The sequence below is a fragment of the Onychomys torridus genome, chromosome 4, assembly GCF_903995425.1.
Source record: "Onychomys torridus chromosome 4, mOncTor1.1, whole genome shotgun sequence".
Taxonomy (NCBI): Eukaryota; Metazoa; Chordata; class Mammalia; order Rodentia; family Cricetidae; genus Onychomys; species Onychomys torridus.
The window spans coordinates 59,005,237-59,026,581 of record NC_050446.1 but is presented as its reverse complement, the minus strand read 5'-3'; the positions used below and the strand labels follow the sequence as shown (position 1 = coordinate 59,026,581).

The 21,345-nt window shown below is 34.9% G+C and overlaps 1 protein-coding gene across 1 annotated transcript in view; it reads right to left on the bottom strand.

The window, feature by feature from the left end:
• Positions 1-2,658: 2,658 nt before the first annotated feature.
• Znf804a (zinc finger protein 804A) overlaps positions 2,659-21,345 on the bottom strand; it is a 216,208-nt gene continuing 197,521 nt past the window's right edge. The window contains 3 exon segments of the mRNA XM_036186279.1: positions 2,659-3,800; positions 3,802-6,496; positions 8,940-9,070. Of these exon segments, the coding sequence (XP_036042172.1) occupies positions 3,279-3,800; positions 3,802-6,496; positions 8,940-9,070 (3,348 nt within the window). The 3' untranslated portion in view covers positions 2,659-3,278.

Here is a 21,345-nt window from a genome sequence, read left to right as displayed (position 1 = left end):
CGTGAGTGTTTCTTTCTTATGCATCCTATTAACTAGTGTGAAGACAGTTTTTATTTTGAGTTTTGTTTTTTGGTGTGTGTTACAACTGTGTATACTGTATGTATCTATGGTGTTTCCACATGCATGTAGATATATGCACCAGGCATACACAGGCAAAGGGAAGAGTGGTCTGCCTGGGGGCCTACTCTGTCACTTTCAGCCTTATTCCCTGAGACACCAGAACTGTCTTACTGAATGTGGAACACACAGTTTTGGCTAGATTTGCTAGCCAAGACCTGTTGATCCTTAAGTCTCTACCCCTCAGCAGCAGTAGGGTTACAGAAGTAGAGGCCATCATGCTAGACTTCTCATTTGGATCATGGGGATCTAAGCTCAGTTCTCACCCTTATGTATTATGGGATTGTATCTATGACAGCATCTCCCTAGTCCTGTGAAACTTTTTGTGAGATGAGTATAATTGCATTTCATGTTCATGTTTCAGTCTGTATTCCAAGTTATTCATCATGATTGCCACACATACCATAGTGATATCTATAAGTAACAGACTGGAGATGGTTGGAAGAGCTGTTAAATCACTTACATTTCCACAGTAGATGGGATTCACAATTGCATGTCTGGAAAGAATTAGGATTTCAGCTTTTGAATATAATGTTTAGAAAAAAAAAAGAAAACCCACAAGGATATGTCCCATGCTGCTCTCGGAGCACGGCTGGCCACCCCATGGACTTGAGCACTTCTCTATTACTGAGAGTTTAAACTTTAGTAGTCTGATGGGTGCACTGCTTGAGGACATTTTATTGACTTTTTTCTGATTTTCTGCTCACTGTCACTCTTCAGCCAGTTGACCTGAGCCACTTGATTGTAGGCTGAGTGTTATCAGGATAGATAGGTGTTTCCTTAGAACTTCATACCTTTAGCACATAGTGGATGAGAAGATAATATAAATAGTACCTCAGGACAGTACTAAATATAGATATGAATTTATAATCAGGATGACTTTGATAGTACTTAACTGCAGCTCATCTCTTATTCAACCATCTGAATCTATGGCAAGCTAAGAATTTATCAGTCAACTTCAATTTCCATTCATCTTACATAAGAACATGCTTCTTCATACTTTCTAGAAATTCCTGCCACATGACAACAATGAACTATATGGTTATTGTAATTTAAAAGGTAAGTAAGTCTAGCTAGCCACATGGTTTAACAACAATAATTTAAATAGTTAAGAGAGCTGCATCATTTGGAAATGAAAACAGAAATGATAATGTGGAGAAAGAAGAGAATTCACACAATTGTGTAGGAAATTAGCAGCAGGGAGAAGCACCAGGGATAAGGAATTGCAGGATATAAAAAAGAGATAAAAGTGGACAAGCTGGATGAGAATTGCAGAGTGATGGAAAGAAAGATGCTTTGTTAAGTCAGACAGTCAGTTTGGGTTTTAGACAGAATAAGCAACAATCTTGTTCTGATAGATGAAAACTAATCTGGGGCAGCATTTCCCAGTAGATGACTTCATCTACCTTGTCTTCAAAGATACTTTCAAGTATTTTGCTTGGGGAAAAATCCTTTGTTGCAATTTAAGTTGCCATTTTGGGAATGTAATGTCTTAAAGTATGTGAAATAAAATTGCTTCCATCCTATTTTTACCTTCTTATTTGTCAGTCGTAAATTGTCACATTTACTCCATCACAAGAATTTTTTTCAGGAGAACTTTAAGATCACTTAATATTATACTTAATGATAATGAAAATAATTGTTCTACATCTCCCCCTTGGCTCTTATTTATAATAAAGCTCCATATTCATTTTTATGACATGACAGATGCCTTATGATATGCCTTTTAGGGCCATTCAGTTCACATAAATAATACTTTCTCAGAACAGGACCACATGAAAGTTGAAGTCTATTGTCTTCTCTGATATGACAAGACTCTCCTAACCTTTGTATCTGATGAAGTTAAACCATGCCGGCTGGTGTGAAGACTTCTTTTAAGATGGCATTCACTGGAACAGACACAACTCCAAAACTTGCTTGGGGAAATTGTGCTCTTCTAAAGTTTTCCATTAAATATTAGCATTCTTTATTACCCATCAACAGTTGGATAAACTATAATTACAATCTAATTAGAAACAAAGTAGAATATGAGAGGGTAATCAGGAAATGTCTACAGTTATTTCTACCTGATTAGGAAAGATGTTAAAAATGTGAGTACATAGAAAGAATTACTGAAGGAACAGATGTTGATTTTTATTTTTTCCCACATCTATATTCTCAAGAGTATGCCAAGACACAGCTAGTGCTTTTGCAGTTAATCTCAAGTTGTCATTTAATAGTGACTTATTAAAATTGAAATTATTTCTTAATTCATGTCAATATTTTCATATATATTTCCTATGGGACTTGTAAATGAACATTTAAGTGTTTTAATATTAAAAATTCTATGAACACACATATTTGTTAGTTGACATTTCTGTTTTAGTATACCTATGGAGGAATAACATACATTCCTCATGATTGTTAGAATATTTCTCTTTCAAATTCTAAAACTGCTTAAATATAAATATCTATGGCTATTGTCTAAAACCATGACTAAGAAATGCAGCAAATTCTCAATATAAGCTATTCTATAAGAAATGGAAACTCAAAAATATATTGTCTATTATATTTGCTGTGTTTAATGACAAAATTTAAATGTAGTAAAAACCTGAAGATATTTGGGCCTTGGTGATTCCATGACACCAAGGAGCAGAAGAAAATCATAAATAGAACACAATCTATCGCCAACACTACTAAATCAGTGAAGACCACCTAAACACCAAAGTTTGATTTACTTAAATAATTAACAAAAATTTATTGCAAGATATATATTTCACTGAATTTACAGATTCAAGGAACATGATACAAAACAAATAGGGTTATTAGCTTTGTCTAAACATTAAATAGGTGCAAATACACAAAGATTAGAAAAACAAGGAGCATACTTTACAACATAAATTACAGTACTATAAATATATTTTATGTACATTATGCATACGTTTAAGACATCATTTTAATATACAGCATATATTGTATTGATTCTCAAACTATCCAGTGCCTTTATAATATTATATATCAGAAACTTTAATAATTTATTAGCATCATTACACTTACAGTAAATGATCTGAAATCAATAAGGCCAACTTTGGCCAGTTTATTCTGTCAGTGAAGTAGCCAATTATGCACGTAGATAAAACACCTACTCATATGTATGTGTTCTTTTTCCTTTCCGGTGGTGACTAGAAGAGGGGCTGCAGAGGAATGACCGCTGGATGTGGTGAAAGCAATGAAGGAAAAAGTGCGTGGGGTAAAGGTGGAAAAGCCAAGTGGCTGGGGTGAAGAACTGATGTGGGAATGATTGGCAGCTGAGGAGAAGCCACCAAGGCTGGCTGACTGCTGGGACAAAGCCTAGGTCCTACAGTTCCTACCGAGATCTGAGGTATAGATGTTCTGGCGAGAGCTGGGACTTGGGGAAGAAACTGTTGGTGTGGCTGAAGCACTTTGAAGGTTCCTGCAGCTGCAGCTGCGGCTGCAGCTGCAGCAGCGGCAGCGTGATGCTGTAAAACAGTGTGATGGATAGTGGTAACAGAGGTAGAACAGAAGGGTCGCTGCAAAGGCAAAGTCTGCACAGGAGTGCTAGGAGGAGGCAGGGGAGCAGGAGGAAAGGTCAATTTGACCTTGCTGGCCAGCATGTTTGGCTGAATAATGTGCTGGTAGACCTCGCATGGTAGATGTTTTAACTTGTCGTGGTTTTCTAGTGGGAATCAATAATGCTTGCTCTGGTAAAGCTAATGGAGCCAGGATTTGCTCTGTTGTTACAAAGGCATGGCCGCTGACATGTGCTTCCTTGAACTGGAGTGGTGGTGGTTGCGAGCTGAGGATTCCAGAATTGTAACACAGCCACTCTGTTGACGCCTCAGTCATCTTTCCCTGTGGAATGGTCTCGGCTAGCTCATAACGGCAAATATACGATTTAGTCTGTGAATTTCTAAAGCTCCTTTCAGTATTAGGCAACTTGAAAGGAATTTGCTTTTTGTTACTGTTTGTAGTCTGGTTCCTTTGATTTTGTTCTGGCAAGTTATTGTCATTTGAGTCATTTGAATGGGCCCTTGCTGCATGCACAGATGTAGTGGGATCATTGGAAGCCTGTGGTAAGTCACATGGGGTAGTCTCTGTTACTGAATGCTCATCTTTGCCACTGGTTTCAGAAGGAAGTGGATTGTAAGGATGTAATGTCGCTTTGTTTTCTGTTTGCTCTGTTTGTTCTGAGTTCTTCTCGATAGTTATATTATCTTGTAGTTTTATTTCCTCTTTTTTGTCTTCCTTTACTAAGCCATCTGGGTGACTCAAAGAAGAACTGTTCTTCATGGAATAATCAGAATTGTCTTTGAATTTCAAAGTTCTACCTCCGATGTGGAATCTACTTCTTTTTCTCCTTCGTTTCTTCTTCGGCTGACAAGGAGTGACAGAAGCACTCAGCGGCCTTAAATATTCTTCTGCTAACTGATTCTGTGAATTTAAACTTTCATCTGATGAAAAAGAACACGAATGTTGTCTGCGCTTCCGATGAGATCTTTCTGCTTCATTCATGAGAGCATTGTAACTTCTTTTAATGGGCTGATTCTGACTGGGAACTTTCATACCACTTTGTGGGACCACATACCTGTCATTCCCTTGGTAACTTGATGACCTGGCTTTCCAACAGCAGTAAGTTCTGGAATATGTTAGGTTTTGTTTACCAGGATGTATCATTGGTGAATTTGTTTGTCCGTTCACAACTATTGTGTCTTTTCCTTTATGGTATTGTGAGCTGCTAGCATGGTTGTTAGATTCAGGGTCCAATATTGTACTCATTTCTCCATTTTCACTTACATTTATAGATGCCACTTTGGGTCTTCCATCAGGTAGCTGATGTAAGTCTGACCATTGCTCTGGACTCATTTGCCGCCTTTCAGGGACTGGTTCCTGTGGACCTTTCCTAGTCTCCTCCATGCATCGGCTCTCCATTTCTGCTTTGCAGTAACTTTCTGCTTCTTTGGTTGTCTGCCCATGATGATGGTGACATAACTTTCTTCTTTTTTTCTTCCTTCTACTTTTATGGAACCAGTGCTCATGAGTCTCCCTCAACCTGATTTTCTTGTATTTCCCATTTAGAGTGTCTCGTTTAATTTGATTTCTAGCAAAGTTGTATTTGTTTGTTTTTCTGTCCATACAGGAAATATCGTTATACCTCTGACCCACATTCTCATTTTGTTCTAAATCATGGCTGTTGGACAGAGGGTGCACAGCCTGAAGAGCAGTAAATTTAATGTGATCATTTTTATTACTGCTGATTTCATCACTTGTGGCTCCTGCGACTAATACGTCATTGCAATCAGCATCTGGCCTCTTGCAAAAGTCCCCCTTCTGTTGAGAATTAAGGTCATTTAAGGTCGGCTTACTTTTAGGTTGATTGTTGTTTACTTTGGTGGCCTTGAAGTCAAAGCAGAGAGGATTACAGCTATATGATATTGAGGGCTCTGTGGTTGTATAAACCAGCATCTCCGAAGGCCACTGAAGCACCGTAGAGCCAAGTTTGTTAAGTACAGGTACAAATGGGTCACTTCGCCTTTTACATGAATCTGGTCGGTTTTGCAACCTGATGTTTTCCTCTGCAGTGTTTGAAGGTGCCGATGGCTCATGATCAGTTTTATTTCCAATTTCCATTTTGGCCACATCATTAATCTCAACATTTTCCTCTGTGGTAGTTTGTGCTGGCGTGCAGTCATTAGGCACAGTGGGATTCTTGTCTATGAAGTCAGGGCTGTTTTTACTCACAGGTATGTCTTCATTAACAATAGCATCTTCCATTGACATTTGATCTTCAAATGGTGCTGAATTTTGGCAAGTATCTGCATCAGAACATACAGGGAGTTGAAGTTGGCAAAAGGAAGCCAACAGTGTATGTTTTTCACTAGAGATTTTTTTTGTCTCTTCAATTGGAGCAGTTGCTTTGTCGGTACACATGGCCTCTGGTGGATGAAAAGCGTTAGCTTTCTCTTCAGAACTGAGGAGCTCACATGGTGGTGATGATAGTTGAGGATGACAAGTGCTGGGGACAAATCTAGATTTCCTGCTGAATTCTTTCTCCACAGAGGACTCATCACTGTATTCAGAGAAGGCCGCAGCTGACGACTCCAGCTTCACAGAGGCTTTCTTTGGAAATGCAAAGGAAAAGCCAATTCTATGTCTGTAGATGCCCTGAGCTTGATCCCCAAGCTGGCAATTATTTGCTGTGCAGTTGCTTGCACTTTCCGTTTCTGCAGAAGTGGTGGTGACATCTTTCCCCTTTTCTTCACTGTGAATCAGATCTTGCTGGTTATTAAGGGAATCTGCAATCTCTCTTTGGGAAACTTCATTGAGATTTTCTCTCACAGTAACAGTTGTTGACTTGAACATGGGGCCACTTCCAGGAGCACTGCAAAATGAGGGAGAGAGGTGGAAGTTAATAGGAGAATTTAGTAGAAAATCATTCAATGACTTATTTCATATATATATATATATATATATATATATATATATTTACATTTTTTGAAAATACTTTTAAATTTTTACTGATAATTACTTTGCTTGATACTTTTATACATGTAGATAATGTATTCTGATTACTGTCTCCATGCCAAGTGTTTTAATATCCTTCCTGTCCACATCAAAATCCTGTTTCTCACAATATCTAAAACACCCTCTCCCCAGAACCTGGCTTTTTGGTTTCTTTTCCTGCTATGCTTAGTTTAGCCAAGATGCATTTTGTGGATTAGAAGTGTTCATTTGGATCCTCGTAGGGACAGTGGAGAGTACACATATGAAGACAGTGATTTTCCTGGTTCCTGAGTCTGTCAGGAGCAGACAGTTCAGCAATGAGTAGGGGCATCCTCAGAGTTTCTCCTTCATTCATGTCTATTGGTGAGCTCATTTGTTTTCAAATTCAACATCAGTTGTGAATTTACGATTGCAATTTAAATGTGTGTTACAAACTTCTTTCATGAGGTGCAGTTACCTTTACCAGTGTTTCAGTATCATCTGGTGGCTGGTCATTGTTGGGGTAACCTGAAGTGATTGTCTAGAAATGCTCTCTACAGCTGCAAACAATGTACAGGGCAAATTTTGCTCTTGGATTATTGCTTCCCAATCAACTTTTTCTACCCCAATGGCTGCTTCACAAAGTGTTGTAAAATTATTTTTAAATTGCTATAATTTTCATCATTGATCCTATAAAACAGATACCAAAGAAACAGAAGAAAACAAACGAACAGGAACTTAATAAAGATTTTAGAATGATTGGGAATTTGGTTTAATGACTCACTTCAACCAAATTTCTTCAAGTCTGCTTTTGCACCAGCACTTTGCTGTCTACTAAGGTAGCTAAAGAAGAGCTATGGGTCCTTTGGAATTGCTAGGCTCAAAATTAAAAATTACTTTGAAATTATAAGTTATATTATAATATATAGCCATGTAGGATAGAATAATATTTCCCTAAAATATGAATTATATTCTATCTATATTTTGCAGTATATCATAAATACTGGGTTTTGTGTTAAAATAATGATTTGGCCTATATATAAAATAGGAAATCCTTAAACTTTACCTTTCTACTACCAATTACCTTAAGAGAAATCCCATTCCATTCTAAGCATTTATTTTTAAGGAATTTCAAATGGTCAAACAGTATAGCCAATTTTTAAAATCACAGACACAATCTACATCTGCTCACCTGAATTGCTTCTAAATTACATTGCCATTTTTTTTTATCCAAAAAACTAATGGAGAAGTTGTGTGTGTGTGTTTGTGTGTGTTCACAATGAGAAATATTGTCTACTGAAAGTTGTAATGAAGGAAAGTAATATAGATATTGTTTACAACTTATAAATATAGCTTTCTTAATATATCAGAAGCTATGTGGCAAATTGTATTTCTAGATCATTGTATTATATTTTATAGTAAGTACATCCCACAATACAGCCTTGATTTGCATCAACTCTGCATCGGATGCCACAACAGTAAACGGACATTATTACTACAGTTAAGCAGCTCTTTCTCAAACAAGCCCACACTGGATTTAAAAATAGTCACCCATATTGTTTTAAATTTGGAATTCTTAAAAATGTTTCATTCATCAAAACATTCCATAACAATATTCCATACGAAATTAATTTAGCATGAAATCTTTGTTATAGACAGTAACAAGAGAGACTTCATTTGTTGCGAGAAATAAGGGCACTTTCTCAGTGATCTTCTTTTAACAGTATTGCCCTGGCTGGGCTTGTGAGGTCTGAATTATGACTCCATTCCCATGGAACAGCTGCTCACTCTGAGAAGCGGGTCAAAGTTTAAGAGCTGTGAACTTCTCACAGTCCAGCTATAGTTTATTCACAGGGAAACTAATTTGGAGCTGCTTCTGAAGTGTGCAGTATCTTCCTGACCTCTCCTTTTCAAATTTAAAAGTAATTTCAAAGAAAGCTTCTCCAAATTATCATTTAAAAATAAAATAAGATCTTCTCAAAAACTCTTTTTGCCAAGAGTCAGGAGATAGTGCTAGGCTCTCATCCTCAGTTGAATGGTTTGAATTTCATGAAAAAATGGGACAGCTTTCAATTAGAATGGCTGAGATACAAGCCTCTACTGATGCAAAATTTACTTTTATAAACTGAGATTACAGTAATTTGCGAGTTTTAGTGAAATGTGCATTAAACAGGTGTTTGAATGAAATTCAAATTACTCTTTACTTCTGCAGAAGGCCTTGCAAACATGTATGCCTTTTTTCTATGTACTGAAATAAATAGATTTGTGCCCTTTATTTCTAACTCCTGCAGCTATGTTTTAGGTGTATTTTAGGGAAAGTTAACATTTCATTATAGACTCACCACACAGTTTCCTTTCTTAGCTCAGCCAGCTTGTGAAGACGTTGGAGTGCCTTTTCCTGTTTTCTTTCATCCTTCCTGGATTTAGATGCTACATTTCGAGCAAATTCTCTCTGTTTCAGTTCTTTGAGCCTCTATTAAAACATATGGAAATAATTAATAGTATCTATCTAAGTCTAGAGCAACTTTAAAGTTATGTCGTTGCAGGGATTTTCAATACATTGACTTCATCACAGGAAAACACCATCAATCAAAACTTGTTTCTAACAAAAATATTTTCTTCCACTCTGGTTGATACAAATGCCCAACCATGTAATGATATTACAGTAAAAGTTGCATCTGAGCTTTAGGTATATTGAAATTGCATCCTTCTTATTGATTGGAATATTCTGAGTATTTTTGCTTAATTTAGATGATGCATTAGAGACTTTTTTAGGGCCCCCAAGCTTCAAACAAATTCAATACATTTATGGATTTTTCTTATAAAAAAAAAAACTCTCTTATTTGAATGTGCTTTGTACTAGGATTTAATGCTATAAAACCTAAGGCAAATGATTTCTATTGATGTGATATTTTAAATAGCCTCTCTCTCAAATATCAGGCACTTTCCTCAAATCAAGATCTTAGAGAAAATTCTTTTTTTTCAGAAATTATTATGTTGAGAATTTTTTATCTGTAATAAAGAAGATTATTTTCTAAACTGAAGGCCAGACAAAAATGCAAACACATTTGAAGAGAAAAAATAAATATTCACATGTATGAAGTGATTGAAGGAATATCGAAGGGGGTCATCCTCAGTTACTGTAACTGAAGATTCTTATGAAGATAATGTATAGTTATAAAAATGATTGAAGTATTTTTTTTTTCAATAGTTTATGATGCGTTCAAATTGTAATGAGCTGTATTTTGAGAGTAGCATTACAGAACAAGGAATGATGTGACTATATTTATATGATGTTGCATAAAATTTTGATAAATCCTTTATGAATATTCACTGTAGCCTTGTATACAAAAGGCCTACTCAATAAATATTTATTAAAGTTGTAATAAATTACTTATCTGAGTCAATAATATATATATATATATATATATATATATATATTCATATAGGTATCTTTGAAAAATTTTCACTCTATTGAATTGATATTTCTCACAGACTTAACTTTTAATTCAATCTTTATAGCATCATGTAACATCAGCAACTTGGAGGATCCACACAGAATCAGCTGCAAGTGACTTCTGATATTTTTGATGATGATTTTTATAGGTAGGTGTATGCGATTAAATAATCCTCTTAGTCCTTTATTTCTGTGTTATATTCTTTATTATTATTTAAATAACACAACATCTTTCTGTTTTCTCATTAGAAATAACCTATTTCTTCAAAAGGAGTTCTTGTAGTATTAAATTTAGTCTTTAGTTGGACTTGTTATAAATTGTTAAACTGAACAACTCTGTCACAGATTTGATTATCATTGTTTCCATATGACTGACAAAAGTAACTATGACTTCCAAGATGCATTAATTTGTTTCTGGTATAAAATAAGAATATAATAGGCTAATGACAATGTACTGATCAATTTTAGAAATCAATAGTCTTAGTAATTTCTAGTTCTTAGAAGTGAAGTATATTCTTAAGGCTAAAAGAATAAAGAAGTAAGACAGTGGTTTTTAATACTTTAAATAAAATCTTTAGTTAAAAAGTTATTTTTTACATACATAATAAGCAATTACACTAAAAACACATAACAAGTGTATCCATGTATAATTAATGGTGTACATGTCATGAAAGAGGATTGAACTGGTAAGTTAAAATTTCATTAAAAAGATGAAAGAACAATGCTTCCAAAGACAGGGGAGTGAGTTATGACCAAGAAGAGGAAATTTTAAATTATGCAAGATTAAAAGTTTGCTTAAACTCTTCCACTAACAACATTTTTTAAACTGGAAATAAAACTTTGATAAATATTTTATTTATGCTTTATGCACATGTCCATCGCTGGATAATTTCATGAAAGTATAATTGCTGGGGTCAAATAGATCAAGCCCTCCTTTGTTTAAGTGGTTATTACTTTCTAAACAGCTACACAGAGTTTGGCATCATTTCTACACTCTTTGAAACCCATATGCAAGTTTGTACTTTATCCATGGTTAAGTAGCATTTTTCTGTTTTTAAATTTAAACAGTTTGTAATCCTATATTATATGGTATAATAGGAAGGGTGAATCATTTTCATAACCATATGGACCTTCAGTATTTCTCCATTTACACCTCCTATTTTTCTCTAAATTTCATTAAGGAAATATCATCTTATTGATTCTTACCATAAATACCTAATATACCTATGTTCGCAGTTTTCCTTTTTTTTTTTTTTTTAAACTTTCTTCTGGAAGTGAAGACTGAAGCTAAGCAAATTAGATAGGCTTGTCCAGAATTATTGCAAATCAAATGCAATTGAAGAGAAATCAGAATTTCTTAGAACCTACATACCCTATGCTGTAACTCTCAAATTTCCTGGTATTGTTGTTCAGGCTGTCCGACTTTCAGGACTGACTGAATGAGCTGCTGTGCATGTGTTCATTTAAATTTCTCTAGGCATCCTCTATTTTGCAAGTGTTATTCTAGGCACATTTTAAACATCTGTGACAGTGGAAAATTGCCTTTTCCCTTTCATATTTTTATTGTAGTCAAGAGGGACAGATGTTGGAGCATTTATATCATACAGTAGATACTGAAATGCGATTTGAAGTAGGGAAAAGAAAGGTCTCTAGGGATATGGACAGAGAAGGAACTACTTCAAATACAGTGATTAGGACAGGTACTTTTATTTTAAATCTTTGATGTCAGTGCCAATCCAACACCTTAAAAAAGCTCACACATTTTAACTGTTAGTATGCCTTCCATTTTTTTCAGTCAAATTTTTTTCGTTTTGAAAAATGACTTGGAAATTCTCTTTTAGAGTTCTATAAAATAATTGATATAATGTATGTTCTTTTAAGTTATAGGACTAGAAAAACAAATCATATATATATATATATATGGGGAAAAAGTAATTTTAAGCAGCTAGTATATTCTAGAACCCTTCCAGAAATTGCCTTATAAGATGACAACTTCTTCAGCGTCAACAGTGATGACTCTTTGTAATTTAACTAAGATAGCATCTCATGTATTATAACATATATGAGTCTGCTTTATGAATTTTATCAGTGAGAAAAAAGTCAAAATTTCCATTGCCAAAAAAGAGTATTGTATGAGATATGACTAATTAAGAATCAACCTATAGTATTTTCACTATGAGAGTATTAGTTACAATGACATCAGTGCAAACATTTGTAGAAGGTGAGGACAAAACTATATCTTTATTTCATAGGCAAATGAATAAGAAACCCCTTGAAGCAGATAGAACAGGCAAAATCAATCACAACCGACTATAGGCCGTGTTCATTTGATCACAAGTTTGACTTGTTCACAACCTGTTGGTAACACTGATACTCCTGGGCTGTTGGTTAATGGAGAAATGGAAAGAGTGCCGATTTTGAGAAGACAAAATGTGGCACAGTACATGTGATGCAGTTACAGTTTCTAAGTAGATCAATGATGCATCCTGACACATTCCAGATGTTTGCTAATGCTTATGAAACTTTCTAGTGGATTAAATATCACATAATGTGTGGGGAGCAGATGCCATTGATATATGAAATTCTGGGTGGATGTGTATTGTCTGACATGACAGTGTCAAGGGCTCAAGCCTCAGGCTCATAAAGAAATTGCAAGGCCTTCCCCATCCATGCCACTGCATGAGCCAAGTCTATGTTCAGAGGCAAATGGCAAAATCTTTCCTTCTGGTGTGTGTCCTGGTATTGATAGTGGTTGTAGAAATGTCCATCATAGCTTTTTTTTCTCCATGGATGTTCTCAGCTTGAACATTGCTCCCCTAAACAGATTGATTTTTACCAAGACTAGCTAAATCTACCTCCTTGATTCAGTTGTTCACCATAGACCCTGCCTCCTTATTTATCTGCATGTAATAACTCCCCTTCTTACTCATCTGTATAGAATAACCCCACGACCCTATTCAACTGTATGTAAGAAACACTCTGAGCTTATTTGGTACTGTGGTTTCTCCAGCAGAGAAGCAAATCCATCCCATCCCCAGATTTTCCATCCTTGAGTCTTAGTGTGTGCTTGTGTTTTACTCAATCCTTCAAAATTTCCAGTCAGGTCCAAGTCCCTCAGGCCATGCAAAGGATGCAAAAATGGCAAGTCCATTTTTCTTGGAAAAAGAAAAACCCAACTATAAAATTATATACTAATTCATGAACTGAAGCCAAAGGATTTCTCTCTCTCTCTCTCTCTCTCTCTCTCTCTCTCTCTCTCTCTCTCTTTCTTTCTCCCTCTCTCTCTCTATCATCTTTCTAATCCATCATCTCTCTCTACTGTCTACACACACACACACACACACACACACACACACACTTGGCTCCACGTACGGTATGGACTTTGTTTCTCTCTAGAAAACGTCAATGAGTACAGATTTTCACATGAAATGAATATTCGAACTTGATATTCCCAAGGCCCATTGTAAACCGAGGCCCAGGATCAAATCCATACTCTTGTATTCCATTGGTAGAATTCTAATGTAACCCCACTACCTGGATCGCCAGCAAGTCTCTGAACTCTATGACCCTATTTTCTTTCCTTTCATCCTTCTTTCTTTCCTTGCTTCCTGTCTTTCTTTCTTTCTTTTTTAATCTTTAAAGAAGAATATTTCATTTCTTGTATTTTAACATTGATCCTCTGTCACTACCAGTGTTAAATTGTGATCTCAACAGGGCAGCCAACAACATTCCCAGTTGTTAAGTTTGGCAAAGACCTAGCAGCTAAAATAAGAACATAAGGAATTAAAAATTTTTAGCTCCAAATTCCATAATTTAACAACAGTGAAGGTCTTGAACTAATTATTTAACTAGAAAATAAAAAGCCAAATTTGAATTTGATATGTAGTGAAGTAAAATATACTTTTACTTTCTGGATATGTCCTTTGGTAGTTATTTTCAGATCTATCTCTTCTCAAATGATATTTAAAGTTTTCTCCAGCATTTATCTTCTATGACATGCTTCCAGAGACATCTTTTAGGAGAGAAGTAGTCAGTATGAAATAAAATATCCATTTGGAGCATTAGTGAAAACAGCTTCAAGTGTTTCCCCTTCTATATGTAAATCCATTACTTGTTTCCTTCAATACATCTGCAAATAGTTTCATACTTCACTGTTATTGTATTATCCACTGTTACTCTTTCCAAAAGTTTGAACCTTGCTTTGAATTTAGGAGAGTTGTTTCCATCAAAAATGGTTTCAGTGGCTTCTTAAAATCTAAGTATGCTTCTTTACCTTTTAGAGAAGTAAGAGCCTCAAAGAGAAGTAATAGCATCAAAGAATCAGCATCTCCATTTCCTAAATCAATTTAGCAGTCTTGAAATAGACTGTGCAGTGCAGAGTGATCTATTAGAATGTTATCAAATACTTTTTTTTTCAGAGATGGTATTCTAGTGGATGTTATCAGACTTTAAGGTGTAATTTCCTTCTAGTCATTATTTAATCAATGGCATTATGCTGAGTGATACCATGGAAGTCTTTTTTTTTTTTTTTTTTTTTCAAATTTCGTTTCCCATTACTATCATGAATGTGTATCACTTGGACTTTTCTCCTGGCAGCTTTAAAAGCATCTAATCTCTTAATGGCATATCAGATCTGAACAATATCTTTCCCCAAGGCCTCTCATTCTTTAGACTCTATTAACTCAAGGTTCTCTTTGTGGATAAAAACCTCATTTTAATTCTAATATAAAAGTCTTGGCAATCAGTGTGTGTTCTGCCTAAAACTGATTTCCAACTATTGAGTTCATTTTCTTAAGTGCTGGATCAGAAGTGTCTCCTGCATTGTAAGTGCTTATGAATGCTTATCAAATTGAATTGGCACAGGATGGCTGTGATTAACTTCCTCTTACAATAGGAGGCTTTGAAAATTTGCTAACAAAAATCTGGATAAGATCTTTAGTAGTAGAATGAGAGCAATAGAAACTTGATTGTAATAGACATGGACATGATTATTTTCAAAAGACACAAGCCACTTGAATGAGCAGAAAATGAAGGATGATTGATTTATGGATCAACTTTATAAATGCATATTATGCATCTATTACCAACAATGTTAAGAATTAAAATACATTTTATATTCTTGGACTATTGTTCCATTTTTTTAAAACAGCATACTAATATTTCACAGCATAACGATGTAGGTACATGTATTAAAACAGTGTGAAAATATACCCTATGTACTTATTTTCATAAGGTAAACAATAGTTTTACTTTAATTACTTACTTGACTTAATTATCGATCAAACAATATTTGATTATTTATTTTCTTACTAGCATTTTTAGTTGACTAAGAAGAGAACCTGAAATTTAAACTTAATCTCAAAGACTGAGTTGTATTTTATAACAAACGTTATTCTTTATTGTATGTTCATCCTATGTAACTGTAGTAACTACATCATCCCAGATGTTATAAGACTTTTGAACACTCAATAGAAATCAATATATCCAATAATACTGATTAAATCAACCTGAATTTCTATAGCTATTATTTTTAAAAGGCAGTTACACAATACCAGTTGGTCTGCTCTGAATTCAATTATGTACCACCAACACTAAACAGACACAGCAGGACTTTTGTGAGAAGTAACATTCCAATTGTGCTGGCCAGCTCCATGGGCAAAAGAACACGACTCAGGAAAGCCCGTTCACCTTAGGAGATGCTGAGTTGACAGAAGAAATGATCATCTCCTGAAGGAAACATGTTTTCCCTCCCAGAAGTTTTACTCCATGTAGTAGCTCATATTGCTGTAACCATGCACTTCGATAAACCTGTCTGTGTTTCTGAGTTACTCAGAAACACATCATTTACCTTTTTCCTTTGTTTTGCTGAATCTCCTTTTCTTCCTTCAGATACCTGTCAAAGCCAGAATATGACTTCCCAGACACTCTAGGATTTTTCAGTATTCATCTATAAAGTTATTCCACCTTAATTCTACCATGTGACTACTTACAAAAGACATTTTCTTTCTTTCTCTTCTCTATCCCCTCCTCCAGGGGGATGCCTAGATTTATAGCTTGCCTGCCCTGAACATTTTCTTCTAAGCTCTAAATAACTGTCACAAAGCTTCCTTCTAAGTCCAATCTTAAATTCTTTCATCAAAAAGACTAAACGCCAAGATAGCACCCTAGTTTCACTAGCAACTTGTAGTAATCCAAGTGGGAGTCCTCTAAATTTCTGAGTCTATATTAAGCTTTATAAATAAATATAATTCTATTCCTTTTACTGTTTTTAAAAAATTAATGAATGGTTGTCAAACTGATTTATAATTTTGATTGTGATAAATGACTTACAAACTAAGGATTAGCAAATGGCTCTTCCTCTCTGGAGGAACTAAACTCATGTCACTTTAGAAGTTTTGTTTCTAAGATATTTTGTAACCCACTGAAACATCTTGCATGTCCAAGAGCTATCTACTATTAATAGTGTCTCCTAGTCCAAATTATGAAAACTATATATTCTAGCATAAGTGAATTCCTAGAATAATGAAGAATAATTTTACAGTTGTTTATATGTGTGTACTCATATAATATATCTAATATTCATATACATTTACAAATCCATCATTTGTCTGCTGTGACATTAATTGTCTTCCATGTGACATTGACTGTTTTCAGTATGTAAATATATATAATTTGTTGAGGTATATTTAAGGTATTGGCTGGTGTCCATCTAGGGAGGAAACATAGGTACATTTAAAACTAACTAAGTATGAAACATATTTCTAACTAATCTTCAATAAACATGGCATAGACTTTTACTGTACTCATCAAAAAAACTGATGCAATTTAGAAATTTCCAAAGACCTAGTTATTGTCATAGTGTGAAAAGTAAAAAGCAAAATATACTGATTTAATTAGCTGTAAAACATCAAAAAATATGTGAAGTAAAAATATAATACTTGCTAAGTTGTTGATATCAAAATATATTTTATTCCATTATTTACTACATAAATTATCATGTCATTGACTTGAATTGGCTTCACCAGAGAAACATAAGAAATTATATTCAAACTCATATATGAATGATTTACTTGTGGTACTTTTTGGATAATTGTTAAACATTTTTAAATTTCCTGTCTATTTTCCCTACTCCGGTCTAGAATGTTCTTAGTTGCTGGTAAAGACATGTATATGCCTTTTACAAGATAAAATCCCTACACTATCCTTGAACAGAACCAAGGTTTCTATAATTTGTTTTGATTTTTCAAGACAGGGTATCTCTGTGTAGCTTTGGAGTCTGTCATGGAACTCACTTTGTAGACCAGGATGACCTCAGACTCACAGAGATTCACCTGCCTCTGCCTCCAAAGTGCTGGGATTAAAAGGCGTGTGCCACCACTGCCTGGCAGTACCAAAGTTGCTAATCACATCACAACTGAGTTTTGACACCAAACTTGACATGTCCTGTTATGTATTTTTCTCTCATTGATATAGGAGACAGTAGCCCATTTTAAGTGACTCAAATCCTGCTTCATATTAGTTATCATAAATTTAATTGACATCTCTGAGTCTAGTTTTGCTGTCCAACCTGATCACTGATCCAGAAAATATATCTGCATCTCTTCTTAACTCATGGCCATCACAAGCTTCAAAATTTCTTCCTCCTGAATCATGTAAGAGGGTAAAGAGAAATTTCTAGACAAAATTGATGGAATATTTAAATAAAAATTCTAGACTGGTCTAATAACAAAAGCGGTTGCTTAAATACAACGTATTGGCAATTTAATTTATCATTGACTGAATTTCAAATTATCATAGGGAGAAGTAGCCCCAAATAATTCTTTTTCAGGGCCGCCAGCTTCTCCATGGTCTTCCAATAACTCTCTTCTGCTTTATTTTTTTTTCTTTTTTTCTTTTCTCTTTTTGCCCAGAGAAGAGAAGTCAAACAGTGTTGTCTGTCTGTTTTCAATGCTTTTCTTTTCATTCTCATTGGAATGAAAAACGACTTTTAAAAACTTGTTTCGGGTCCAGAGGAATGCTTTTTGATTTGCCTGTATCTTCCTGATCATAGAAGGAGGCATGTATCATTAGACGTAGTGAAAGCAGTAACCTCACTTACAGACCTCAACTTTCTTTATAACACTAGGCAACTGGAAAGCTTCAAAATAGAGAAATAATATATGGGCCTAGAAAGACCCTGGAAAAATATGTTTTATGAGTGTGTGTGTGTGTGTGTGTGTGTGTGTGTGTGTGTGTGTGTGCATGCCCTTAATTTCTCAGTTAAGTTTTCTCTGTTTGTTTATTTCTTAAGAAAGGGTTTCTCTGTGTAGCAGTGCCTGTCTTGGAACAGACTTTGTAGACCAGGCTGGTCTCTAACTCAGAGATCAGTCTGCCTCTGCATTCTGAGTGCTGGGACTAACAACATGTGCCACCACCTACAAGCTTTCTCAAGTGATTCTAAAATTAAACTACAATTAACTTTTCTGTATTCTAAACCATGTTTACTACTTAGAGAAAATGTAGATACAGATATATTCATTTCTATAACTGTCAGAAGTATTATTAACCATATTCTGAGATAATCTCTTTTAAAATAGTGGGAAAATTATACGTGGGAGGATAACAACTAAAATTATGATATTCAATAATTTATTGATATGAAAGGCACATATTATAAGAATATTACACTTACTATTTTATTTTATTCAGAATCAATTTTCTTCTGAATAATTTGGATTTTGTTAATGATGGTTCCTAGAAAGTTTTTCAATTTGTTTGGATCAAGAAACATAAATAACTCTAAGTAAGAAAAGTAAATAACAAACATAAACTACTTCCCAAAGTAGATATTTAACCAGAAACATGTTTATTAACTTATGAACATTAGCAAGGTATAATAAAAATAAAATGGAAAAGGAATACATGAAATTCCAAGATATTACCAACAAAATTAGTGAAATACTGTGAATAAGAGCCACTGAAATGTCTCAGAGAGAAAAAGACTTGCAATACAGTCCTAATGACTTGAATTTGATTTGCAGAATTCACATTAAAAAATACAGATGCAATGGTACATATCTGTAATCCCAGCATTCCAGGGACAGAAGACAGAGACAGAAGAATCATCTGTGAGAATCTTGATCTCTAGGTCACCACTTTACTTTGTGGAAAGTATTATCTCTATGTGCCTGCTATATGAATATATTCCCTTGCTCCAATAAAAGCCTTTCTTCAACTGCTGGGAAAGAACCTCCAATCATCTGGATGCTATGGGCCAGTTATCTGGAGTATAATATATTCCAGAAATAATAAAAGGTAAAGAAAATAACTGATTTCTAAAAGTTGTCCTTTGTACTCTACAAATATACTGTGGCATAAAAACACAAGCACTCACATATACATCACACACACACACACACACACACACACACACACACACACAGAGAGAGAGAGAGAGAGAGAGAGAGAGAGAGAGAGAGAGGGAGGGAGAGAGGGAGAGAATAATTTAAATTATTTTAAACTATAAGATAAATATGTTACTATATATTAATACATCCAAAATAATGAAACATTACTGTTGGGTTTCAATGCTTAATTGACATTCATAAAACAAAACAAGTATAAATAAGTATATTATTCTCTTGTAATCTTTTCTTAAAATGTGTTCTAATTGATACTTAGAAAATACAAGCCTTTCTTCCAATCACGTTTTTCTCTTTCCTCAACACTGACTGATTGAATCCATCCTCCATCATAAGAGCATGATAAATGTGGAAAAAGGGAACAGGCTCTCTTAATTTCTTCTCTATTGCTATGACAAAACACCATGACCAAATCAACTTATAATGTGAACCACTTAATTTGGGGCTCATGGTTCCAGAGAATCAGTCCATGAGCATCACAGTGGAGAGCAAGGAGCAGGCAAGCACATGTAGTGCAGAAATAGTAGCTGAGAGCTTACCTCTGTCACACAAGCAAGAGGTAAAAAGATAGAACCAACTGCGACAGGTTGGGCTTTTGAAACATCAAAACTCACTCCAAGGCCATACTTTATAGATGCTCCCAAACAGTTCCAAGAACCCAGGAGCAATCATTCAATTATATGACCCTATAGAGGCAATTATCCTTTAAACTACCACGCAGCTTAGAAACAATTGTGGCAAAGTTCATACAGAAGGTCCCTATTAAAATACTGAAAATGATACATTTGTCTAAAATCAGATCCTAGCTTAAGACAAAATGTACAGTTTCATTGTCTGTGACTCATGAATGGTCTTAAATAAGAAATATTGAAACTTGGAGCTAAAGAGATGGCTTAGAGGTCAAGAGCACTCATTGTTCTTACTGAAGACCCTGGTTCACATCCTAGCACCCACATGGCAGATAACAACTATCTATGAATTCACAAAAGTTTATATCCAGGGGATCTGACATCTTCTTGTCTCTATAGGCACCAGACACACATTCAGGCCAAACACTGATACAAAAATAAAAAGAAATAAATCTTTAAAAAAGGGATGTCAAACTGCACAGTTTTTCCATTACATGTAATATAAAATAAATAATACATATATGTTTATATTCTGTAGGGTTGCCATTTTTGAGGAGCTCGAGGGCTCTGGAAAAGCAAATTGCATGTTTTCTCCTCATTGTAAATGAAAAATCTGTGACAAAGCTTCTCAAATTATAATAAATCAAAGAAATTTCTCTTTTAAGCAGACAGAGATCACACCAGACTATCACAACCAATCAAAATGCAGAATTATGCAGCCTACTTGCAATGGATCTATCTATTAAAATAGATAATACAGCTCCCCACATGGGGCTCAGGGAACACTGTAGAAGAGGGAGTGGGATGGTGGAGGTTTCAGAGGATCAGGGAGATTGCCATGAGACTGTGTCGCCTAGGATCATCGGAAGCTCTACCTGTCAGTCTCAGCAACATGATTGACTAAACATGAGCTGAAAAATATGATGTTAATGAACATGCCCACCTGGCAGGGGAAAAGCCCATAAAGCCTAAAGTCTACACCAAAAACATCACACAACTGGGAGAAACCGGGAATAAGAGAGAGGGTCTTTGCCAGATAAGAACACACCGACTGATTGTCCAATGCCAAACAGTCACCTCTGATATCATATATACAAGTGACATTATATGGATTGGATAGGTTTTACTTAGGAATATATATATATATACACACATATTATATATATTTATTTATTTATTTATTGAGAGGTATATGGAGGCAAGAAAATGGAGAAAAGTTGTATTTAAACTATAACATCAAAAATAAAAAGAAATAAGTACA